Below are 26,257 nucleotides of genomic sequence, written 5' to 3'. Positions count from 1 at the left end.
ACGAGGCTGTTGGACAGGAAGGTGTTGACCGGTGTGACTTGAGGAGAGGGAGCAGGTTCGACTGGGAAAAGAGACGAGACGCATTCAACGAGGATGTCCCCAAATTCAGACTGTATTCATCCATTTGTTGTATTATCTGTTGTGGGTATTTGTTTCCAACAGTGATTATGAGAAACAATCCCACAACACCCCCTTCCACTGACTTCGCCCCACTGAAGTGAGCGTCATTACTGTCGTTTCTCTTTGAGAGAGAGAAAAACTCACAATCATCGAGGTCGAGCAGAGACATTTCTTTCTTCTCTTTCTTGCTCTCTTTCTTGACAGGCTTAGAAGGAGGTTTAGATTCAGCTGCCTGAGAGGAGATGAAAGAAAACTGACGATTACTTTGTGAAGACTAAACACAGGAATGTTCGGCCCATTAGTCAATGAGTGAATGTTATTTTAGTTGTAGGGGTCCTAAATTCACCTGTAGTTAACATTTTAGGGTGTTTTTTTTCCCCAATACCTTTTTTTTCTTTTTGATTTCTGCCTCAGACTCTGAGTCTTCCGACTCCGATTGGCTGCTTTCAGACTCGCTCCCTTCGTCCTCGTCAGATTCAGACTCGGAGTCGCTCTTGCGTTGTTTACTCTTCCTCTCGTGTTTCCTCTCTTCTTCTTCACTGCTCTGCTCGCTGGAAAGGAAAGCACACTTCAGAGGTCTCATTTAGGATGCTGCAGTTATTAATATCATAAGAGAAGAGACAGATTCTAACTAAACTGGATCTGTGAAATGGTCTGTACAAGAAGAGAATAAAGGGACCTCCATTAACCACAAAGTGGGCTTTCTGTATGAATGAGAGCAGTTCAAAAAGTCAAAATATTTGGCACAAAATAAAATATCATACATTAAATATTAACAGAATGAGCTACCTTTCGCTTTCTTGCACTGGCTTCTTTAATTCTTTCTTCATCTTCATCTTCTTCTTGTCCTTTTCCTCCTCCTCTTCCTCCTCCTCCTCCTCTTCCTCAGACTCTGAGCCTTCCTCACTCTCTTCGCTCTCTGATCCCGAGCCGCTCTCCTCGATGCCGCTGCCGATCTCCGAGCCGCTGACAGAGTCCGACTCTGAAAGAGAGAGAAGATCGGGATCAGAGGGCGAGCCGGTCAGTTACTTTACACAGAAAACAATGAAGACACAGCATGTCCAGTGACATTTGTACTGTGTACTTCACAGATTTTCTGTCTCTTAGGTCGTACCCGAGGTGCACACACAACAATGTGACTAAAAAGATATTGCAAAGACAATTTTGTGTTACACCTGCACTAAAATTATATATATATATATATAAATATAAATTGTAAGTGATCTTGGTAATCTTTACAAAGACTGGACAACTTGTCAGATGGAAAATGACATCCAGAGTTTTGTCTATTATTCCTCCTTGTTTCAATTTGAATATGTGTCACACCAGAGAATTATGGAACAGATTTAGAACATTACTGAGCCTTTTTTAAAATTAATCTATTAATCTAGTCTCCCTAAAGCAAACTCCATTCACGTCGGCTTGCAGCAAAACTCTCGTGCTCACACACAAACACATCTACGGGACTCATGAGACTAAAAGGGTGCGATGGAACAGACACAGCCCGTTAGAGATACCACTGTCAGCTGACTCCGTCGGCCCGGACTCGCCCTCCGAATCAGAGTAGAACGGCTTCTCCACCTTCTTCTCCTTCCTCTTCTCTCGGCTGCTGCATTTGGTCCATTCAGGCACCTGGAAGAGGAAGTTCAGAACAGTAAGACGTCGGCACCGCCTCGCTGACGAACCTCCTCAGGCAGAAGCAGAGAGACGTGGGCAGATTACAGTAGCGTGGCCATGAATGCCTCTGCCTGGGGCGTGATGCGGCCAAATGAAGCCAGCCATCAGATGTGCTTTTAGACATTCTGACAGTCGGAGGAGAAATCCGGTGCACACGCTAATGTGCACAGATAGCACCAGGTGATGCCTTCATGACCAGTTGCAGAGAAATGTTTTTTCTTTTAAATACAGGGAGCAGTTCCATTAAGAGAAGTGATGTCTTTGAGGAGCGGTGACTATCCTCCCACACAAGAAAAAAAAAAAAAGAGAAATTGATCCGTCTCGCTCTTTCTGTGACCAGACTCATTAACTGGAGCCATCAGCTAATGAGTGTGGACATCCCCAAACCCCATTTAAAACCCACGAGGCTGCTAATGAATCTCGACGGGTCAGAGCACAGCACGTCCTGCTAAAAGAATCACTTCTTTAATGGTGGAGACCGAGGAAGAGGGTGCTGTGTTTCAGGTAGCTTTGGCAGAGCTAAGCACAGAACAGCAACTACGTTAGGCGAGGGTGTTTGGGGGGGGGGGGGGGGGTGGGGGGGGGGGGGGTCAAAAAGCACTCTGGGTTTTGCCGCTATATGGGTTGAGGCTCAAGGAGGTGGGCTCTTTGCCGCTAACTGACTCACACTCGTTAATGTTGTGACTCTTTCAAGCAGCGTAAAAACCTGGTAGATGTAGAAAAGAAAAAGATTGGGATGGAGGTGAGATAAGAAAGAAGAAAGGTTGTTGTTGTTTTTTTAGATAAAAAGTCAGGAAAGTAAGAGAAGGTCTAAAAAAGAAGACGTGTGAGAACAGTTTCTGTTATCAGAGACAAAAATAAACCCCAAATTTGTGTATTTACCACAATATCTGGCAATTAGGTAGCTAATACAAAATGATCAAGGGATTTGTCTTTTCTTTCCTGTTAAAATCAATGCACTCCAATATAACTTCATTATACTGCGTACACCTAAATAAAGAGAGAAACGGTCAACATTGACATTCACTACTTACTAATACGTCAAGCAAATACACAGGAATGCATTTAGTCTTCATCAGTGACAAAGCATGATGTTGTTCTAGCATGGATTAGGATGACGAGGTGGGACGGGAGAGCTCTGGATCACATCACTCAGAATCACAACAACAACAACAACAACAACATTTGTGACACAAACTGTGTCACAAATTTCACGTGAGACCAGTGAGGTGCAGAAAAGGAAACGGTGAAGTGCAGTGAACCACTAACTAACCAGCTGGCAAAACAATCTCCACTAAAGGCCCACTTACTCTCTTGTTCTGAGGTCTTTTGAATGCATCACATTTATTGATTGCCAAGTTGTCATGAAACTGTAGAGGTTCAAACTTTCTATTATTCTGAAGGACTGTAGGACTTCTTGTCCCTGTCGGCTTAAATGTAAGTGTTAATAAGTGAGTAAGTGGACCTTGAGTGTCAATCTCAACTTTTTACACCAACTGTGTAAATGCTCAGAATAATGAAATACTTATATAATATAATGGAAAGTTTGAACATCTGCAGATCCTTGACAACTGGGCAAATTTCATCTGCTGATGAAGACCATGAAGTTGTCAAAAGCTCCAGGACAGGAAACTAAATGGACCTTCAGTTTAGAGACAACTGCAGTCAGGCTCAGCTTTCTAATCCTTTTGACTTGTTTCAGGTGCTACTTGAATTCCTCTTTACGATTTGACATCAACTCTTATTCCACAACTTCAAAACATTTTTAGAGGAGACAATATCATTTGTGTGTCTTCATGTCAATCTCTTTCCACTTGGGACAAACACAGCCGCCTCTTTAAATATGAATCAGCACTGAGGAGTAGAATCGTATTAATCTTATCGACTTGACCGTCGTCAGTTACTACATTATGACAACCAGAGAGAGAGAGAGACGATGAGAGGAAATAGAGAGCAGTCTTCAAAGCAAACATCACCACACTCCCAAACTGAGGCGGTGGGGGGGGGGGGGGCACCTCTCTCCGGCCTCCTAGCAAGCTGATCCGCCCCTCGCCGGTGGTTATGACTTCCTCTGTCTGTGGAGATGCATAATGTGCAGAGGGAGAGCAGCGGATGTAACGGGACACTCACACTTTGATAATGACCCAGCGAGGCTTTTGTGCATCATACGTCATTGCTGAACATTTTTTTCAAAGCATACTTTTTTTTTTTTTTTTTTTAGACTAAATCACTTTTGAGATCTGAGACTTGTGCTTGAGATCAGATGAGTTTAAGTATCCCGTAATCAAAACCACCCATCATGTTTAAATGTGTTATTGTGAATGGATTTTACGCTGCTGGATATTATCTAAAGCTATTCATTATTATTTACGATTTGTAAACATTTACGCAACAATTTATCCAGCGCTTTTAGCTTTTTCAAGGTTCTCATCGTTTGTGCTAACAAGTTGTTCCTGACCCAGGGTCGGGTGTTTCAGCTGATGGTGGGAGGTGTCTCCTGTGCAGTATTCTTTTTTATTTTTATACCGAATTACAATCTGTACTTTTCAAATAAACTAAACTAATCCACAATTTTTCCACGTACTGGAAGTGGTTGACCATAAATCATAATCACAATAAATCATCACCTCTCCAAATTTAAGTCTTTATTTAAACTCAATGTTATCCTGATGAAATGTAACATAATTTTGCACTTGCGATGGCTTAAATCATTTAATTTAGGTTAAAAATGTAGAGAATTTTTTACGAACAGCTGCCATGTTTTACCAGTTTAAAAGCTGTAAGCAAAGATCAAAACTCCTGCTTTTCTCTAGTCAGGTGTAGAAATGGTTCATCTCGACGTGTCAGTTGACGTCAGAAGCTAATTTAATTTGATCCCTGCCAGACCACGATAAGAGAGGTTAAACTGGGTTATTTGCAAACCCAGCTGCAGCTATGAGGTCTGCAGTCAAAAAAATCAATCCGATGTCGGCGCTTCTTTGAGTTCTCAAAACGGAGCTGCATTATCACATTGTTCACTGTAATGGATCAGCGATCTCAAGCAAGTTTCAACGCTCAAAAGAAACACTATCTGCCTGGAGAGCAGGGATTAAATGCTTCGGAAAACATGCTAAACTGCCTGTATGGTCGCTTGTTCACCACCAGTCAAATCAATAATATAACTCAATGCACCTGTGGCCTCATCTTGAAATCTGCATCACAAGTAAACGACAAGTTAACACCGGGTATGGAACATAAAGCTGAGAGTTAAAACAAACTACACCATATTCACAATAATTAACAAATCTATGACGACAAAATCAAGCCTTGAGGTCACTAACGTAGTTCAAAATCAAGTGATTTTACGATTCTTGATTTTGACAAAGTGACACGCTCAAGTTTTGATTTTATGTCTTTGTTTAGATCACACTGCTGGTTATGAACCGATGGCACATGGAGTGAATGGGATGGAGAAGAAGAGGGACTTTGGTGAGTTGGGATGAAGCTCTACAAATACATTCAGATCAAATTAAAGTTTGATTGTTCAGCTAAACTCATGAAGAGGATAACTTAAGGGTAATAATTAATAAATACATTGATGCCTAATATCAACTATTAGCTGCATCTGTACAGAAATATTGGTGTTATTTTAAGTCAACCTTCAACAGAGACTACAGGAGGTGGTTCACTGCGGTTGATACCGATTTGTCGTGAAAACCTAAGCTGTAGCTCCCAAATCGGTTCCCTTCTGTATCGCATGTGCTATTGGCTCAAACATCGGTGAGAAATCACTCGGACGGGTCGAGTGAGCTGCTGCCGAACAGAAGCAAGTGCAGCAGAGAGGGCGAGGGGGTTCAATACCACCGACTACGTTTTCATAGTGAATCAGAAGTTATTGAATAGAGGCTATAACCCTCTTTTCTCCTTTATTCATTTTCCTTCATGGAGTGGGGGAGTGGTTGAGCAGCATCCTTTTGGAAATAGATGGAGGCCAAAAAGGATGCAAGTTACTGATGAGCTGTTAATGCTTATGGGCTGTAAGTGGATGAAGGATGGCTAGTGAAAGAGGAATCAACGTTATATTGGAGTTAGTGCTGTATTGGACGTGAGGCTCTGGTGACTCTGTTCAGCCCCTCTGAGGCACTGCTCTGGGGCGGGAGCAACCCTCGCTCCCCTCCACCTTTCTGGGCCCCTGGAGACCCCAGAGGGCCCCTGTGTCTCTGTAAGTTACTGTTCCCACTGCACGCACAGAATCCTTCACCTCCACGTTGCGCACGGAGGGATCTGGGGCGGCTTCAGGCCAGTCAGGCAACTCCTGGTAGCCGCCGGCCTTGGCATTCAGCAAGTGGGACAGTGAACCCAGCTGGAAGTGGTCTCGATCTGCAGAAAAACATAAGAAAAAGCAATTATTTTTATTGGGGAAGTGCTATGTTGCTATGTTAGTGAGTTGTGGGCAACATTTTGGCAAACTGGTAACATCAAAGTATAACAAATTACCTATTAACAGTTACTTTTTTATTAAATTAATACTTGATTTAATGTTTTCTCAGGGACGCTTACACAAATTACCAGAGTCCAAGCACTAAATGTAATTAAGCCCTCAGGAATACTCCAAAAGTTGGACTTTTCTTAATAAAACCATGGAAGTGTTACGAAAACTGAAAAAAACAAATAATCTCAAACCACCTAAAAACAGACGGGTCAGAGTACCTATTTGAGTAATCTCTATTTCAGTGTTCCGGTTTATTTTAAGCATTATAGTGTGACGGTGTTAGCTTTCAACTCTCTCCCAGCTGTAAAATGAAAATGTCTCCTGTACCTTTAAATGGAGACTCGAGGACCGGTGCAGGTTTGAGGGCGAGGAACAGTTTCTTAGCGTACTTGCTTAGAGCTCCGCTCTTCTCGGTGGGCACGATGAGCTGACGAATGAAGCGCGCCCGATCACGGATGTCGTAGTTCTGGTCGTACTTGGCCAAGTTGAGAACATACTGCGTCAACAGTTTGGTCTGCGAGACGAGGGAATATGAAGGACACGTAGGATGAGGACAGCAGAAACATGCAAAAGCTACCATCTGATGTGTTTATGCATGGATATGTGTGCTTGTGTTTGTGGAGGGGAGGCTCTGTTTGTGGAAATTGAGGCACAAAGAACAGTTAAGACTGTTACTCTTGAAATAACAATTGTATTGGTGGCATTGCACACATTGTTGACAAGTTATATAGTCTAAATCTAAATACTACTATTGATGAAGAAACACATGTTTTTCCCACCTGTTTGGAGTTGGTGAGATAGAGCTTGGCGGCCAAATTGATGATTTGTAGCTTGACAATGTCCTCTTCGTTAGTGAACGACTTGGCCATCTTCCTCAGGACATCAGGGGCGATCTTAGGTACATGCTCACAGTATTCGCCAATCAGCCACAGGATACTGGCCCGCGCCATCGGCACCTGACAACAATTAAAATAAAATGAGACGGTTGTGTTTTGTTGGGATAAACCTCATTGTTTCAACACAGCAACCCATCTTTTCAAACCAAGAACGAGCCTCGTTTCCTTTGCTGTGACCAGAAGCTTTGACAGCAGTTTGTGAATGAGACGCTCACCTGGATGTTGTCTGTTAGCTTCGCCATGTGCTTTATGATGTCGCTGTGCTTCTCTGGTTGCATCTGCAGCAGCTTCTTAATAACTACCACCGACTCGGCCACGACCAACTCTGTACAACAGGAGGAAGAGTGACAAATAATAGATCAACAGTGAAGATGTTTCTGTCATCTTCATCCTAGATTGAGTTAATAAAATTCAAATTCAGTCCAAATTCAGTTTTTTCAGCTTGTTTGGTCGTGAAGTCTGTCTTGTATCTTATCTTCTGCTTCTATTTTCTTCACTGTGCTAAATTATATTTCATAATTTACAAATGCAGATGTGTAAGCTTGATTAAATGATCCTACTGACCCGATATCCAAGTATGGTAGCTGCAACAATCAAGTCCTTCTAGTATACATACTGCAATATGTATCACTTAAAAAGCATCTTAGAAACACTCACCGTCTCGGTTGGACAGCAGCTGCACCAGGCCGTTCAGACACGTGTCCCTCACCTCGCCGATGTTTGTAGCACAGCGGCCGATGGCTTGAATCGTGGCAGCCACAAAGTCTTTATCCATGCTTTTAATGTAAGTCTGCAGGAAATAGATATTTACTTAGTAATGCAAAACATAAAGGAAGTTGGCGTATCCCTCCTTGCTGAAGTAGTTTTGCTACTTGGACTGAGGATAAAAGCACGGAGCATGTTTCACTGTACCTGAAACTCTCTGAGAATGGTGGAAATGTTCGTCTCATTGGCCAGATTAGTGAGAACCTCCAGCTGCAAAAGACAAAAAAAGACAGTTTTTAAACACTGAAAACTTCATTTAAAAAAGGGATATTCAAAATCATATTTACTGTAATTCTGAGTGTTGCTTACGTACAGCAAGACTGCGCTTTTACTTTTAAAATGTTACTTTTTCTTTACTTCAATAAAATGGTTGATGATAGGCAAAAGATGCTACCCCGCCTCAGAGTTTAGAGAATGAATCGTCTTCCGTCGATTCAGCATTAACATTAAAGAGAAAAGGGACACCAGCACAATAGAACAGGATATAAAATAACCTTAAGGACTTTGATCTGCGTTGGGTCTGTAGACCGGATGTAGAAACTCTTCAGGTACGGTTCAAACATTCCCTGTGAAACATAAAGACAGACGAAGAGGAAAGACCCTCAGTGAATCTGCAGCTCCATTTGCAGCAGTTGATTTCAAATTTCACTTGCAAACATCCAAAAGAGATACCGCCAGGTGTAGCTCACCCTTCTCTTAATCGTCATGGTTGCCACATTCTGAAGAACGACATACTGGACTTCACTAAAGGGAGAGAGACAGGAGATATCGATGGAGCAAAAGAGTAGAAACAGACGTATTCAATGGTGGAAACAGACGTATTCAATCCTCTTTTCTCTCCTGTCTACTTGACCGAAGACACCCTGCGGCCATATTGGAGGTCCACGGCTCTTCTTCCAAGTATTTGTTATTATCAAGAGAAATAAACTTTAACTACATAGTTACCTGTTGGACAGGTAGCAGCAGCAGCAGCCACCTTAGCTTATAGCACAGTGAATGGCAACATGATCGAGAACAGGCTCCACTTCAACATTTTTTTTCTTCCAGATATTAAAATGTTTGAAATACTTCTGTTGGTTGTTTTCTGCTCTAGAGTTTTGGTTGATAAGAGATAACTTTAAATGTCCGATACAGACCCCTGGTAAACCCACACAGGTGTTTTCACTGAGCCCGCCTAATTACGCCTCTTCTCCTGGCTGTGATTGTGCACAGATTCATTTAAAAACAGCTTGTACGTCAACCTGAAGACCACTTCACTTCCAACGAACTACGCCCACCACTGACCAGTTGTGCAGGTGAACAACAAAACAAAAAAAAGTTTTTTTGCTCCTTAGTTGGGGTCAAATTGCCAGATGTCACACCACAACGTTTTTATATTCTAAACATATTTGTGGAAACTATCTTCCGATTTGTAAAATTAGCCTTATGCCTAGTCAACAAGCTGACGTTAGCTTATCCAAAAACGACCGTTAACTCACAGTAGCTGACTTCACGCAAACGGCTTTTAGCTGTAGATGAGTCTGACTTATGGGAAATTTCTCCCAGCTACAATATCTCTCACTTGGTGAAAACAATACAGAAGTGAAAATCACAGTTGTGGCTATAAAGTTTGGACCACAGACTGTATGGTTTATAGTATAAACCATACAGTCTGTGGTCCGAATCTATGGTACAAACCACAGTTTTTAATAAATGATAAATTTTTAAATAAATACAGGCAATTATACATTACACTTCCATTTAGTTGATGGTTTACCATTTACAGTGTGCGCTTGTGTGACGCCAGACAACTGCTTCTTCGTGAAGTCGGGTAACATTAGATGGAGTTCACGAGGAGGAACACCAACTTTGAGTGGCGTTCTATTGTACTTTTTCTAGTTCCATGTTTTCTGAGATGCAGCATAACGTCAAAAGAAAATCCAATCAGGTAGCGTGCATCTTAATTCATCTTATTTTTAGATTAAGATTCAATTTTCAAAGTAATTTTTGTTACTTTTGCAATACAGATACTGAAACAGCCATAAAAAACACCATGGCTACAGCGTTTCCTGAGTCAATAAAAGCAAACAATCTATCTTCGTGCATACCACAGGACATCTCCATTCGGGTATATTTGTAAATGGTCTAGTACACAAACAAGACAAATACTATTGTTTAAAGAACTTAAGTGGATTTCTTGTTTAACATCTAGCCATTATTCTTCAAGGTAGTAAACCGATGTGGTTTTAATTAGAGCCGAGACTCCGTACCGATAATAAATTCTAATGAAACATATCGTACGGTGCAACAGATTCCTGACAAATTCCCCGCAGAGAGACGCTGCTGTTTGGTCGCCGCTGAATGATGAACCCATTACAGCACACTCAGAGCCAAAAGAGCACTTGTTCAATAAGAAGCTGACAGTTTGCAGGACTTACTGCCGAGAGGCCAGCTCCGTGCCATCATCACTCCTTATGGTTTATGCCTTCATGTTTACCTCAGACTCACCGAGCTCCCCGTTTAATTTCACTTCCTGCTTCAGGGCCGCACAGATTTATTTTATTACCCTCACTTGTCATTTTTTCCTGTTCTCATTCTGTTTTCCACTTTGCTGAGTTTCATGGTCATTATGGTTCCCTCTTCTCACATTCAGCTGTGAATGTTTTGTTCATTTTAAAGCGAGATAAACGCAGCTCTTCCTATTTTCAACCTTTGCTCATTTCTCAGCCACGAGAACGTTGCGAGACTGCTCATGCTGCTGGCTTGACTACACATTTTGGCATAAGCTGCTGCCTACAATTTATGGTATGGCAATTAGAATAGACAATTTATTTCAAATTATAGACAGTGCAGCTCACCTGTGGCTCCTCAGGAGACGGACCAGGGCCTTGGCAATCACCCCAACCTCCACTTTAGGGGCAAGATGGAAATACAGCTGAGCCACAGCCATCACCACCTGGAATGGGCAGAGAGGGTTAAATCATCACCAGTGATACAATCTCACAAATACAGTATGAAAGTTGCATGTGATACGTTTTCCATCTGGAACGTTTTGTTCTCCTTTAAGAAATCCATTCATTTAGTATGTTGCAGTAAAATGTGTTGGATGTTTAGACGAAAACAGCCGCCTGCAACACTGATGAGAGTGGAAGAAAACAGTGAAGTTATGGGCCATAAAAGTTAATTAAATGAGCTGAAAGACGCTAAAATGCTATGCAGAGATGAGGCAAGCTGCAGAGAGCACTTACAATTTTTGTTTAAGGAAGCTTAAAACCTGCAATAACTTTTTTTTTCACCACTTTGGCCAAGTTGTGAATACAATGACATATCACCTCTTAAGATGACGTGACAAACTTGTTAGCAAACACGTATTTGTACGTATTTATCCAGCAGTCAAAGAGCAATATTATTATTCATTTGAGCGTTGTGTTTGTGTCCACCTGGAAAATGCAAGTCATTTATCGCTCTCTTTTTAGCTCCGTTTTGGTCTACTGAGGGAAATATCCGTCTCTTAAGCTACTAAATGCTCCAAAATTCACCAAATTCACCAGCTAGTTGGTAAATGTTTTGGTCTGTCGGTTGGTGCTGTGCGGGTAGAGTACAGTGGGTATATCAGAGCTTTTTCCACTGAAAACAGCTGTCTGCTGCGACCAAAAACGGCACTATGAGAGCAGTGAGAGTGAACCGAAACAGTAATGTTGTGGCCCAGACAACTAAACAATAAGCAGTTTAAAAGCACCAAAAAGCATCGTGTGATAATTCTCTGTAGATGAATCTCTATAAACAAAACCGTTCACATTTGTCACATTGTTTACAAATTGTCGTTTGATGCCTTGTTAAAGGGATAGTTTGTATTTTTTGAAGTGAGGTTGATGGATAAGGGAACCTATGGTCTTTTGAATGCTACAAGACTCCTTTGAAACAAACTGTAATTTTACTTTGCAATACACAGGAGTTGCTGTCTATTGCTGCCTTGATTGGTTAGTTTGTCCGTTTGTGTGACTTTGATGCTATAAAGGGTTAGTTCGTAACCAAAGACACACAATAACACGAACAAACCGATCTCTTAACAATGGCCTATATTTCTATCAGGTGTCTCCATACATGCTGCTGCCTCCGTCCACAACAGTAGGACATTACTTCGCTCCTGTGCTGGTACTCCTGTCTGTTTCTCTAAACTAGGGGCATGCCGACATTCTACTGTAAGTAATACAGCGACAATAAATAAGCACCTTATACAAACCCACTTTCAAAAAATCCAAACTATCCCAAGTAGTACGTGTAGTGGTAGATTCTGACTTCCAATGCCTCGCCAAGAAGCTCATGCATATGGCAAAATAATAGCTTTAAAAAGGCCCAAGACCACATAACTATTCAAAAACATCAGGGCAAAGAGAAACCATTTATTAATTACTTAATAGGTGCAAAACAATAAGCCGCGTAAAGTGCAATTAGAGAGCTCAATGATCGTCTCCTTATCTTGCACGTAGTATAGCAAACACATTTGTTGCCTGAGGAACGGGGTTAATCTTGAACCGCCTTTAAGAAAACAGCTCGACTACAGCAGAACAAAGGCAGAATAATGTGTGACGGGGGGGGATTTCATAACATCCAACATGAAACAAAACAGGCCTTCCAAGGTGACCACAGCAGCACTAATGTACTGGGATGCTTTATTCATTTCCTTTGGGAGATTGTCCCCATCTCAGAGTGGGAGGTCAGCTCTGATTAAGGGCTCAGGGGCCCTTCAGCTGCTTGTTAACATGAACCAAGGTCGCGCGTTTGAAGACATTAGCTACTCGAAACAACGACCTGCAGAATAATGTTTGAGAGAAAACAATTGTGATCTCTGCCATGGCAACTGACTCAAGAGGAGAGTTAATGGGCTGTTGTACTGATTTACGGTGTGTGTATTATTTAGAAGTGCAGCGCTCTCACGGCTGCGTTGCGGCTCTGCAGGAGCGGTTTGGTGTTTCTCAGCAGCAGCCGATGGTCTGGATCCATCACGTACGGCTTCCTCTTAGCCATGGTAGACTCTGCCTTCTTGTCTTTCTCTTCTTCCTCCTCGTCCTCATCGTCATCTGAGCCATAGAAGGTCTTGTCGTTTCCCTCCTCCAGCAGGGACTCCTGCAGCGACAGTGGGGGATTAAGCAGAGTGTTGCAGGCAAACAGACCAAGACAGAAATCTCTCTTGCATGGAAAGTGGTTATTGGTTGCTTAAAAAGTCACCAGATGGTAATTTGCTGTTGAATATATTTGTTAAAAAGCAGCAACATTGTGTCTGTAAAGTACCATTAGACATCCTCGCTTTAGTGCAAAATGGTTCTTACCGATTTGTCACCACATGCATTGGGAATTACTACAATAACAATGTTCCTCACGGTATGAAAAATGTCTCAATATGTTGCTTATCGCTTACGAGAAAATAAGTCAACAGGTGGCTCTGAAAAATTGATGAACAGAAAACAAAAAAACAGCAAGTGGTCAACAGTGAAAGAGGGAAACAATGATTGGACGGTTTCAATTTGTTCCTCTGCATAGATGGCAGAAGCAGAAAAATTAATCCGACAATATAAAACTTGAGCACCTATACACTTTTGTTGCGCAGTAATCTTCCTAAATCCTGTCCCTATGCAAATGAGTCGCTGAGACGAGACACGAGTGAACTCACTTCTGAGTTTTGTAAATTTGCATGGACATCCGTAACATAGGATGAGGCTACGATGGTAGTATAACGGTAAATGACGATGTGCAAGCAGTGGCCAAGTGCTAAATAAGTGTGTAAGCTACATTTGCATATGGTGTTGGACCGATTAACTTATTTTATTAGTTAATCCACAATTCTGCTGCATAAAAGTAAATCATCAGGGTCTCTGATTTCTTTTGTTTTATTTTTACGGACTGAGCTTGAGGTAGTCACCTCTTATTCGGTCAAAGTTTGAGCTGCAAGTTCAGATTTGCACATTGTGAAGTCCTTCTATGTACTGTATGCCGGTACAGCCAACTCAGACAGCAGCCTTGAAGACTTCAGCCCAGAGTCGACACAGAAAGGAAAAGGGTACGATTTATTAGACTAGATTCATTAGATCAGATTCTACTTTGTTGTCATTGCAAGGAGCTCAATTGATGAGACAACAAAATGCAATGTAGCATTTAAACAGACGTGCAAAAGAAGCAGTAAAGTGCGTTACAGTGTAATGTGCATATAGATGAGGATGGATTGTGTCAACACGCGGTGCATTGAGCTTCACTGATTATCTGCGCCGATTGTGTTGACAGCTGCTGGATGCGAGGTACCAGCAGCAGATAACATGAGCATCTTGACTGATGTGTTGCCTCATGAGGAGGATGGCACCATCAGACGTGACTTAAGCTAATCTGAAGTAAACGGCTACACATCACAGACGTCTGCACGTTGGACCGTATTCACACTTGATGCAATCAAACATATATGACGTAACCGCCGTGATTTAAGAAGGTTTGGGTGCTGTACTGATTCTGTATTCTTACTCACATTCATGTTTGGGTTGAGGAACTGGGTCCGGGCGTAGCGGGTCAGCATGTTGATGATGACGACCTGCCCCCACTCCTCCACATCGATGAGGAGGTTGCACAACTTCCTGTAGTTCTTGTGGATCAGGTCAATGCGCTCCGGACAAACCTCCTCAAAGGCCATAACAACGCTTCCTGCCACCAACTGCAGCACACAACAGGTGGTGATGTTAGGACGCTTCTCTTAAATGTCAGGAGAGTACATGTTATCCATGAGGATTACTGACGCACAAAATACGATCCATGCATACTCAAATTACCTCTCAAGTTTAACAATAAACCTGAATTTCGGTTGGAAATGACAACAGCTTGTGCAAAAACTGCACGGTGAAGAGGAAGCCTGTTCAAACAAATGATCAGCCCTGAAACAGCTGAGGCAGTGAATGCCATCTGGTGACTGCTCTGATACTTTTTCAAACTTGAAGTTGCATTTGTTAGAAATAAAGGAATCAGCAAAAGCCCACCGTGGTTTTGTCAGCGAGGAGTTTCTCGATGACTTCAATGAGCTGGTCCTTCTGTTCTGGATCCAAACTGGAAGCAGAGAAGAATAGAATCATTAAAGGGCATGAAAACAAAATGCTGGAGAAAGAGTTACCCGTCATCTGTTCTGAAAACGTTGTTCTATTGATTATAAAACGAAAGGATATCACTTCCAGTATTGGTTTTAACTTTTACTGCAATAAAAAGCTTTAATTTCACAATGATAATAAGTCATAACAACATGTGATCTTAGCCTCGTGGTTCTCAAACTGGGGTTCAGGACTCTCCAATAAGCTGCAGGCTCAAAAACAGATTTCTAACTTACAAATGTATAATTTATGGTTCTTTTAATCCTTGATATAAAGCCTTGTGAGATCTGTGACTAGAAGAAATCTTCCAATATTAAACAGGGAATCAGGAGTCTGAAAACTGAAAGGATTTCGGTATTTCACCTGTAGAGTTTAGGAATCGCGTGAGCGGCCGTCTTCCTGACGTATGGAGACATATCAGAGGCCGCTTCTTTGATGGCCAACATCATTATGGGGACGATGATCGTGACTCGGATGCTGGAGAGGACTCGCAGAGCGCTGGCTCTGATCAGCTGGTTCGGATCCTGCAGAAGAACAGAGCAAGGGTCATATGAATAAGAGTCTACACAGCAATGAGAGGCTATTCTTAGGCAGAGCTGTGCGATGAGCTCAATGCTAACATCATGATGTTTACCGTGCTCATCATCTTGATGATTTTAGCTCTTAGAGGAAAAAAGGTTTGAAGAAAAGTTATCAGAATTCATCCTCTGGGGACCTTGTAAATCTGTAGCAAATATCCCAGCAATTCATACAATAGAAGTTATTACACTCAAAATCATAAATGTCAACCTCATGTTGGTACTAGAAGAAATGTCAGGAGATCACCAAAGTCTGTAGGATTCATCTTTTGGGAAGCATATAATCGTAATGTAGAACAGTTTTAGTCTGGACCAAAGTGGTGGACCGACTGACACGTCGACATTACCATCCACAGAGCCAAGCTGCTAGCATGGCTGAAACAATACTTTATTTTCTGAGTTTAATCATAACATCAGATGTTGATAAATGTGTGTATTTCGCATGCGAAAAGTCAAAATCTGAAGGAATTGTCACTGATAGCTGCTGTACCTTCAACCCTCGCTGAAAGGTGGAAATGGAGAGCAGAGCGAGATCCTGCTGCTCCTCGGCATAACGCACCAAGTAAACATAGACGAGCTTCTTCACCTGTAGAGAGAAGTAAGAAGGAAAAAAAAACATGTTTAATCCAAATTATGTAGATTACTTCAATTATTTTCGTTGAGATAAATCTGAAATGAAGAGATGAAGCAAAGTGATAAAAAACCTTAAAAAGAGGAGAAGAGGAAAATGGCTATTTTGTTCAGGTTAGATAAATCCAAATCCCACGGGTCTTTTAAAAAATGCGATAAGATGATTCATAAATCACAAGCAAGCAAGAAAAAAAGCCTCAATGCAGAGAGAACCTTTTTTCTTTTTTTTTTACCACATTAAACTACACAAAATGAAGAAAAGGAGCAAAGAAGACATGAAGCAACATGAAACTCGGGCTCATTACAAACCTCAATGTTTTTACAGGCAACGTTTTTCACCACAGCAGGGAAGAGATCTGATGCATTTTTACCTCGGGCGATCATCTGCAGAGAAAAAGACAACCGGAAAGCAATAAAAAAAAATAAATCATAAGGTGACATTTTTCAATCATCTGTGAGAGAAGGTGCAACTGTTTTATATGTTATCTCAGTCTGTTTGCAAGCTTTTCCTCCTCTTTTACTATCCGCTGTCCTGCTGGGATGATGACTGAAGAGATGCGTGTGGAGCTTCAGATTATGAATATTTAACAGCGGACTGCACAGTTTGTTTCTCTAACCATTGTGGTTATATCTTCTAAAACTTTGTCTGAAGGACATTCAATATTACTTACGATCCAGTTTTGGTTTGTATCTGCATCTCTCATGGCCGCATCTTTACCGTCAACATTATGACATCAAGTTTGGTGCAGGGAACAAGCTTTGGGTCTTTGCTGAATTAATAATGTTGTACATGTGCTGTTTGTCTCAGAAAACCTTGCCTTTGTCCTGCCACTTGACGTGCATCCGTACCTGCTGATCAGTGAAATCCCAAAGTAAACATTATTCATACTCACAGCCACGATGCGCTTCATTGCCTCCAGCTTCAGGGAGTCTTTGTTGCTGTCCAGCATCTCCTTCAAGTCGTCATGTCTGAGGGAGTAGAAAGAAGAAAAAAAAAAAACACTGAAAATTAGCTCTCAGCGTTTTTGTTTCAGCAGCGCGTGAAGCAGCAAAAGACCGTTTACAGAAAGATTACCGAGGCCTCAGACGAGAAAACGTAGACATGTTTTACGATTTCAGTGCTGAAAAATGTGCCAAAAATGTGCCAATGTGACCCAGAAATTATTCTCTTTGAAGCGTGAAATCCAGCTTGCAAAATATGGGAACCTTTGAAACTGCACCCACAAGAGCGGGGTAATTGGAAAGAGACACAATCTTTAAAACATGTTGACTTCTTACAGAAATCATAGATATTTTAGCAGCAATGGAGGAAGAAACATTTCTCTATCAGTAGATGTGATTCAGTAGAAGCTCACTTCTCTTTTTATTTAGATAACTCAATAACCTACTATTGTGGGAACGGAGATTGTGGTGCTGAAATGATTAGTAGATCAACAGGACATTACTCAAATATTGCATTGAGCAATTATTCTGATTATAAATGTATAAAGATAGTGTAAAGATGGCTAATAAGAGTTATGTTTCTCAAAGGAAGCTAACAGGTAATGTATGTATATGTATAGTTTAAAGTGCTGTAACTGTAAGCAGGATGTTTTGAGTGGATTAGAACCAACATCCTCACCCTGCTGCAATACAAACGCACAAAAACAAGAGAGAGTTTCTACAAAACCTGCCAGAAGGAACCTGCAAACAGCAACAGTGCAGACAGGATCACTGCTACAGCTGCCGGGATAAAGACGCCAGCCTAATTTAATGTTGAACTACCGATCGATGACATCTTTTTACGCTGCTCTCTATTGTCAAGTTACAGAAGACAACAATACCTTCACCTTTTCCTTGCATCATATGGTTACATTTTGGAATAAAGACCCAAAGAGCAGAAGACCGATAGCGACTTCAAAGCAACGTCTTATTTTTTATTTAACACATCGTCATGTTTGGTATGCGTGTACGGAAGGCCATAGGGGAATTCATTAAAATGTGTTATACGAGTAAAAATGTAAAGTAATAATCCAATTTACATTTTCACATACTCATATTGGCGCTCTCTGACCATAATGTGAAAAAGAAAAACCTGCCGGACATTACATTTTGAAAGTCGTACCCTGGTGTACAATGGACAATATTGAAATGGTTATTCAAATTTAAAATTAAAATGTAAGATAAACTTTGTAACCAGATTTTTTTTATTTATGCAAGCAATATTTAAGTCAAAATGAAAATATAATTTTCTAACAATTTGAACATTCTTTGTAAGTTCGCTAGCCTGTATTCATAATCAAAAGTTTAAAGTCAGAACTACCAAACAGGAGGAATCCACCAAGTGAAAGAGTCTTGGGTGGGGATTGTTTGGTGGTGGGCGATGTGATTTAACGGCCGCAGAGCTGCACATTTCCCCGGACTAGTTTCCAAGACAACAAAAGATGCAATATAATGATGTTAAGCGATTTCCTGTCTTCCTGCAGCGCCTTTGTTGCATCTGACTGAAGGTCTGCTGTGCTGAGCTGTGGAAAGGCAGCGATCTCCTGCTGAGACGTAATGCTCTGATTCATGTCACTCACACTGACACGTAACACGGAGGATTCAATGCCGTTCAAACGCTAAAGAGGTTTGTTTGTCTTGTATTTTTGTCTGTTGAATTAGCAGGACGTCTCATACGTTTATTAGGTAAAGTGGTGGTAGAAGTGTGTTTGTAAAGCACTTTACATTATATGGAATATATGTAGAAATATTTAGTTTTTCTGGATTCTTTAGTCACACCTTTTTTTTTTGTCTGTCACATTCTGCCACACGTAGATAATGTCCATATTTAAATATCCATAATGTAATTGTGAGTCTGACTTCACTGAAAGAATTCAGAGCCCTGATATTCCTGGACGGATCAATCATTTCAACAATGTATGTGTATTTTGAAGTTGATCCACTTGCAGATGCAGATTTTCAAAATAAAATCAAAACATTTTCTAAGGGTAAAATAACTAATTTAGCAGATTGTGCAGCTTGTACTTGTACTGATCTTTATAAAGAGTACTCCAACGTTAATACTCTTAACTGCCCATTCAAACTTAGTTTTTTACATCTTCATGTACCTCAAAACACACTGAAGCAAACACTACAAATGACTTTCCAAACATTTTGATCCAACAGTGGTTAGAAGCTTTTACATCATACCTCAGTATGAGTGTGAGGCTGTTGGGGTTTCCGACATATTTCATGTGTTTTGGTGCGACAGCTGTGAGGAGTAAGCCCCTGCAGAGCACAGTCGATTCATCACGACTCAAGTTTGTTTCTGCTAAGAAAGATTTCTGCTTCCGTCTCCATGATCAAGCAGCAAAGTGTTAATAATTTCAGTGCATGAATAATACAAATCAGCCCGTCACACGCTTCAAAACCTAAATGCATCAAAGAGTGTCGAATTACAACCTGACAGTATCTATAAGATGCGGTTCGTGGCGGGTTATTTTGGGACGCGAGCAGAGAGCCGAAGCTGGTTTCTTGGTTACAAGAATACGTGGCCGCCTACCAAAACAAATGAAAAAATAAACTCTGGAAATGCAAAGATAACTTTGCCCAAAGCCCCGACAGCCCAGGCATGAGGACGAGTAACACTAATGCTGATTTACAGCAGAAAATGAAGGTCCCACTCGTTCACTTCTCCCTGTGAAATCCTGACGATGGGGTCGCGGCCTCGGGCCATAACCCCAGAAACCAACTAGTCTCTTTAATACAGAATGAAACCTCCTTCCTCTTTTCTACTTTGGAGTCAACTGTTAAACATAAAGTGTTTTTCTTCATAAAAAGGGACAAAATATTAAAATAAAAGTCAAATCCCATTGACGTTATTTTTTCTCATTCCTGTGAATAACAGGACAAACGTAGATAATGCAATATACATACAATGGAGTTGGGGAGTTGAATATTAATAATACTTATTAACAAAGCACACTTTGGCTGATATATCCTAAACTGTGAGGTGTAGAAGTAAAATGAATCTAAAATGAAATCATGTCTACTTTGGCCTGAACAGACCACTTCAACTTGAACAGATGTGCTGCATTAAACATGTGGATGAAATTAGCATTTATATTGTTTACCGTGCACAATGGTAGTTTAGATGTTAGCATGCTAACATTTGCTAATTAGTACTGGACACAAAACTGGTCTGGTCTGGGAATTTCATCAGTACGTTAGAGCATTTAGTCATAAACCAAAAGTATTGGACAGATTCAAATATTCAGGTGCTGCTGCAGCTAAATGGAAGCTTCTGGATTTAGTTTCTGCTTGTTCGTCCTGAAGAGGAAGATGAACATCTGCACCAAGTTTCTATCAAATACTTTCGCAAGCTGTTTCAACCCTAAAGTGGAGCGACAGGAATATATTTAAGAAATTCAACAAGGAAACAGGAAACTCAATTATGATTTAAAACACAACTTGACGAGTAAAGTTCAAACTTCAACGGGCACTTTCGAGGTTTTTTTAACCTGCCAAAGTGTCACGAAGGATTAGAGGAACTCACCAACCGACCACAGTCGTAATTTATTTTAACGGCTGGTGTCAATTCACCACCGCGATCAGCTTCACTAATTAATAACGTGACAGGGATTCATGCAGCGTGTTTGAAGACAAACAGGCTTTCTGGAAATCTAATTAAAACTGGACCCCAAAATGTTGATTACATTTGCAGCAGCCAAACATTAAACCTGTCAAGAGGGAATTATCAGCAGTTTGCAACCACAGACAAGTGACACATGCATTATTAGTAAACGTTGTGGTGTTAGTAGTAGTGGCACATATGGATGCTTAACCCTTCAAACTCTGCAACAGAAATGGTCAGTGTGTCTACTTTGGTATTTACTTATTGTGATGTAATTTATTGGAGTATCTTCAAATTATTTAAATCCCTCAAGTCTGTACCATCCAAGCTAAAAGGTTATGTCAGTCAATACATCATAATAATGTATTTAAAAATATTGAAATTGTGTTATAAATCCTATAACAAATCTACAAAAAGCATTTTTCATAAAATGTTACCAAAATTAGCACACAAAACATATTGACCCAAAAGATTTCTAAATGTAGAAACGTTACATTTTTTGTATTTTAGATATTTATGAGGAGAGTGCAAAAGTGTTTTGATAGTTTCGTGTGCAATAGAAATGTTTCTGCAGTGCCTACATTGGTACTTTGGAGTTACGATGTTCCTTTGCTCCGCATGTAACTGGACGTCATGACGTCATGACACAACTGAATTGAACTTTGAACATTTACGTTTTGATTTGTGTACATTTCTTTGCGAGATTTAACTAGTCACTGACCAGTCTAAGGAGAGAGACCTGGATGGCACCAAAAAACCAAATAATACAAATTCTACACAGAAAGTCAAACTTTTGGAGCATCTAACACAATGACACAAAAGATAAAAACCTTCTCTATTCATTCGCTATCATGGTTTATATTTTAGATCTTTTTAAACAACAATGTCCCGCAGCCGGCAACGAGATGTCTGATTTTAAAGGGTTAAAAACAGAGCAACATCATTACGATTTAAGGAAACGGTGAAACAAATTAAATAAAATTAAACAACAATCAGCCAATAAGGAAAGAAGAACATCTCTTTCACCATTATACCTTCAAACACTACAACTCTTCTTACTGTATTGTAATCAGAGCACAGTGGCCCAGAAGGAAGATTAAATGGCTCAATGAATTAAAAGTTTAGAATAATCAATGGACCAGGAGACAAAATACAGCCTCGGGTACTTTAAAGTCTATATGCTTAACCATGATTTATTCTAACCAACTATAAAATGCCACCTCAGTGAGGACCTACAGGGACTGGGTTCACTCTTCCCTGCTCACGCCCACAGGGCCCACAGTAACTCTACACCAACACCAGGTCTCTCATTTCTCTGGTTTTTGTCCCGTCCTGGCGAACAACAGCTGAATTTACAAACAGCTCTGAATTATTGAACCCGCTGTGGTACAACAGAGTACACCAGCGGTCAGGTTACCTGGCACCAAAGCCAAGAGATCAGCTGGAAAAGTCTCCGTGATAGAAGAACGCCAACGTTCAACGATGCCTCTTCGACCGCGATGTCACGTTGTTCACCAAGAACAGAGCTCTGCAGCAACGTTCACAAGGAGCAGATATGGAAATGTATTTGCATGAATCAGAAGAAAGCGAAAGATGGAAGAGTTGCAGTATGCATTTATAAGCAGGCGGTTTTTACATAAGCCGACTCTTTCTGCGGACACTTTGAACGTTTCTTGTTTTTTCTTCTTGGTGACAGATGTAAAACGTGCCTGCTTAAACCAACCGGAACTGTACTTCAGTAAAGCTCTCATCCTGTAAACTGAGAATAATCTAGTTTATAGGCACGACCCGATAAAACACAAAAGTGTAATTATAGCTCTCTTTAACCAAATCTATTTCTGAAGAGAACTACTTTTGATGTTCCTTTGAAAGGTTTGCAGTCTAATTAATAGAAGAGCACAGCAGCGCCTACGTGGCCTTCATGATATCATATATCTGGTTCACAAAACACGTCTTGTATATTCATATAACGGCACCAATACAGAAAAGATATGAACACATATTTACCTTGGACTTATGTATCATACCAAAGCTACACATACAGTATTTGTATGAAAAGTAAACGGGTATTCACTTGTTTTTACCATTAGTTCCCATCTGTTTTGACCTGTGAGATTAAAACTGAAGCATTCTCTACACTAGAGTTTATATCACATGTTGTAGATGTCTATGAGTTTTGTTATGATGTCTTCAGACTGGAGCTGAAACGACAGAAAACAAATCTTTGCTCACCAATTAATCGTTTGAGTCCTTTTTTCGAAAACCAAAAAGACAAATATTTCCTGGTTCCAGATTCTCAAAAGGTGAGGATGTTCTGCTGTATATGAGTTTTTCTGTTTTACATTGTGATGTGAATGTTTTGGGGTTTTGGATCGCTGGATGGACAAAAGACATTTGGAAATTTGGAAACTGCGATGGGCATTTTCAGTGTTCTCTGGCAGTTTATAGACCAAAAACTAGTCCATTAATTGAGTAAAAGGAAAGTATTGTTTCAGTGACCTTTGAAGTTGTAGTGGTCCTCAACCTCGGTGGCTTGTGTCCCTTTAAAATGAAGTCTGCTACCCATCTCTTTGCATATGTTGCACATGACTTGGAAGCAGTTCAATAAAAGAACAATATTTCAATAGTTTTATAAGGCTTATGGCAAATCAATCCACAATTTCACGATACGAAAGCAATTCAGTGTTGATGAAATAGATGTGTTCTTATCTTCTGTCTTGTTCTTTGTCTTAGAATTAAGACTTATCTTGAGACCCGTTGTGGGGAACCGACTATTGACTTAGGCCTACTTTCTCACTGCTCTACCAATAACTGTAGCGTGAAAGGGTTGAAACAGGTCTGGATTCTCCTGGGATTTTCCTACCGCAAAGGTTGTGTTTGGAAACTTCCGCCACCTCCACCACCTTCCTCCAGTGGTGCTCGTTCCTCGTGGTCTCCTCCTCCTCCACCTCCACCTCCACCTCCTCCTCCAGTACCTCCGGATCGGAGGTGGCGCAGCTCGTCCGCCTGCAGAGCGCTGTACCAGGAGTGCTGCCCGCCGTCGGGGGTCAGCACGGGGCTCTTGTCCTCCTCCTGGCCCTGGACCTGATTCTGCACCGACTTCACCATGTTCGCCGCGTTCACCGGCAGCTGCAGCAGCAGCCTTTGCATGGTGGTCATGTGTTCGAAAAACTTGTAGCAACCTGTAGAATCCCCCGGTAGATAAAAGTGCTGCAGTTTCCCAAGCCACTCCTCCGTGTTAAATCAGCTGGATCAGTTTATGCAATGCTCCTCACAGCAAAGAGCATCTTCTGTGCTATAACACTCCTTTCCCTCCGCGGTTAAGTTCATCCAATGTGGACGAAGATGATGCGACGGACCTCTTCAGACGGTGGCCAGGTTGATGCGCTTTGCCTCCCGAAGTGCTGTAATCCAAATCCACCAGAGCTCCGGTGCAGCTCCTTCTGTTGCTGCCGAGCCTGTACGCATCCTCGTCAGCTGCTCAGTAAATGGATGCTCGGGCAGAGAGGGGCGTGGACTTGCATCCGCCTCTCTTTCTCGCGACTCCTCCCGCCGCTGCACCAGCTCTCTCTCGCTCTCTGCCCTCTCGTGCACACAACAACGTCTCCACGCATCCGCGCTCTCCCACGGTGACACCGCCTCTCCGACACCTTTTTGCCACGTTGTCGCTCCCCTCCTCGTGCCAATCTTGCTAAACTCTATCAACGATCTACTGTCTATGATACCCGACAGATGCTTTTGAAATATTGCTCACCCCTCTTGCTCATTAAAAGATGTCACTGTCTTATTTATTTTTTATATTCTGCGAGGTACCTTTTTTTTCTTGTCTTACATGACTCAGCTTTCCTGGCAGTGTCGTGATGAGGACACCTCTCTCTCTCTCTCTCTCTCTCTCTCTCTCTCTCTCTCTCTCTCTCTCTCTCTCTCCCACTCATTTCTTTTTGGCTCCAACAAAAATAACTGCCTCGAAGCACAATTCCACATATGCTCTTCCTGTGATCTGTAACGGCTCAGTCAGGACTTGCTGACATTTGCTAAAGACTAATACGATATGTTTAATCTGTAATGTCACCAGGAAATACACCCACTGACAGTGAATTACACTGACAATGCTGTGACAACTGGTGCCATGTTGGATGTAATACAGAGAGAATTTCTTCCTTCAGAAAGTTTAAAATAAACTCTTTGATCTCTTGGTTCTCAGTTTAAGAGGAACACATTTAGTTATCTCGATCTAACGGCACAGAAACAAAACACATCACAGTCATTATTGCAAACATATGAAGAATCCTAATAGATTTACTGAACTGGATCGATCCAGTTCAGTAAATCTATTATGATTCTAATTATAAAAACAGCTGCTGCTAACTATTATTTTCAATTTTCTTCTCTTCTTGTCAAAACTTTTATGTGGGATTCTGGGTGCAGTGCAGCGATATGGTATTCTCTAAATGAAGGTGGCTTACAGTACAAAGAACATATGAAGGCGGTCATGAATTAATAAACTCTATATGCAAGTAGTGAAGCTGGATAATTCATATTCATCCCCCACTGGGGCCACGATGGAAATGAGCTGTGAACTTCAGTACATTTGTGTTATCTTTGATCCAGATGCATCTGTGTGTGTGTGTGGGTTTTTTTCAAAGGAATAGCTGGACATTTTGGGGTCACGCTGAGAGTTATATGTGAGGACTGATACCACTCTCATGTCTGTGTGCTAAATTAAAAGGCTAAGTCAAGCAGCTGGTTAAGTTAGCTTAGCATAAAGACTGGAAACAGCTAGCCTGGCTCTGTCAGAGGGAAACATAATCCACCTACAAATAGCATTAAAGTGTAAAAAACGTGAAGGTGTGGCTTTACGGTGTGTTACGAGCCAAACTACTTATTGACCGGCCGCATTGACAACCTGGCAACCTCACGGTGCTAACAATCGTTACCAGTAACCAGCTGGTTAGCATAGCTTAGCATAAAGACTGGAGACACGGGAAAGATGCTAGCCTGGCTCTGGCGTTTGTCTTTTATACACCCTGGTTTTTATATAGATTAAAAAAACAATATATTATGTGTTAATTAGTGAGCTTTAAAAGTGCAGGTAGCAGGTTAGCTGCTTCCCCCTGTTCCCAGTCTTTATGCTAAGCTAAACGTCTCATCTAAGAATACAAAATAAATACATTTACCAAAATGTTGAACTATTCCTTTGAAGGAAAAAGGCAATGTTTGACTTCCATCAACCTTTGTGAGGATCCAAGAAACCCCAAAACAACACAGATGTCTTTGGCATGGCTAACAGTCTGATGTCTTTCAAAGAAATGTAAAAGTCACATTTTAACAAAAGAACAAGCAACAAGCCAAAGAAAGCCCATAGATCCAACCAAAAGAGGGGCAACCATCCCTTGTAAAATACATAATTATATACTTTGACATTT

The 26,257-nt window shown here is 41.1% G+C and overlaps 1 protein-coding gene across 1 annotated transcript in view; it reads right to left on the bottom strand.

The window, feature by feature from the left end:
* ap3b2 (adaptor related protein complex 3 subunit beta 2) overlaps window positions 1-23,990 on the bottom strand; it is a gene marked incomplete at its 5' end in the record, with an annotated part of 33,263 nt that extends 9,273 nt beyond the window's left edge. The window contains 23 exons of the mRNA XM_079163475.1: window positions 3-61; window positions 265-352; window positions 506-671; window positions 910-1,102; window positions 1,638-1,752; window positions 3,813-3,872; window positions 6,038-6,156; window positions 6,596-6,782; window positions 7,048-7,224; window positions 7,380-7,489; window positions 7,822-7,954; window positions 8,077-8,139; window positions 8,424-8,495; window positions 8,619-8,673; window positions 10,767-10,864; window positions 12,847-13,035; window positions 14,423-14,605; window positions 14,925-14,991; window positions 15,393-15,553; window positions 16,098-16,193; window positions 16,547-16,621; window positions 17,131-17,206; window positions 23,695-23,990. Of these exons, the coding sequence (XP_079019601.1) occupies window positions 3-61; window positions 265-352; window positions 506-671; window positions 910-1,102; window positions 1,638-1,752; window positions 3,813-3,872; window positions 6,038-6,156; window positions 6,596-6,782; window positions 7,048-7,224; window positions 7,380-7,489; window positions 7,822-7,954; window positions 8,077-8,139; window positions 8,424-8,495; window positions 8,619-8,673; window positions 10,767-10,864; window positions 12,847-13,035; window positions 14,423-14,605; window positions 14,925-14,991; window positions 15,393-15,553; window positions 16,098-16,193; window positions 16,547-16,621; window positions 17,131-17,206; window positions 23,695-23,990 (2,838 nt within the window). The remainder of the gene's footprint in view (window positions 1-2; window positions 62-264; window positions 353-505; window positions 672-909; window positions 1,103-1,637; window positions 1,753-3,812; window positions 3,873-6,037; window positions 6,157-6,595; window positions 6,783-7,047; window positions 7,225-7,379; window positions 7,490-7,821; window positions 7,955-8,076; window positions 8,140-8,423; window positions 8,496-8,618; window positions 8,674-10,766; window positions 10,865-12,846; window positions 13,036-14,422; window positions 14,606-14,924; window positions 14,992-15,392; window positions 15,554-16,097; window positions 16,194-16,546; window positions 16,622-17,130; window positions 17,207-23,694) is intronic.
* Window positions 23,991-26,257: the final 2,267 nt, after the last annotated feature.

This window comes from Pholis gunnellus (assembly GCF_910591455.1).
Source record: "Pholis gunnellus genome assembly, chromosome: 7".
NCBI classification, from domain to species: domain Eukaryota; kingdom Metazoa; phylum Chordata; class Actinopteri; order Perciformes; family Pholidae; genus Pholis; species Pholis gunnellus.
This window is presented reverse-complemented; position numbering and strand designations above follow the sequence as displayed.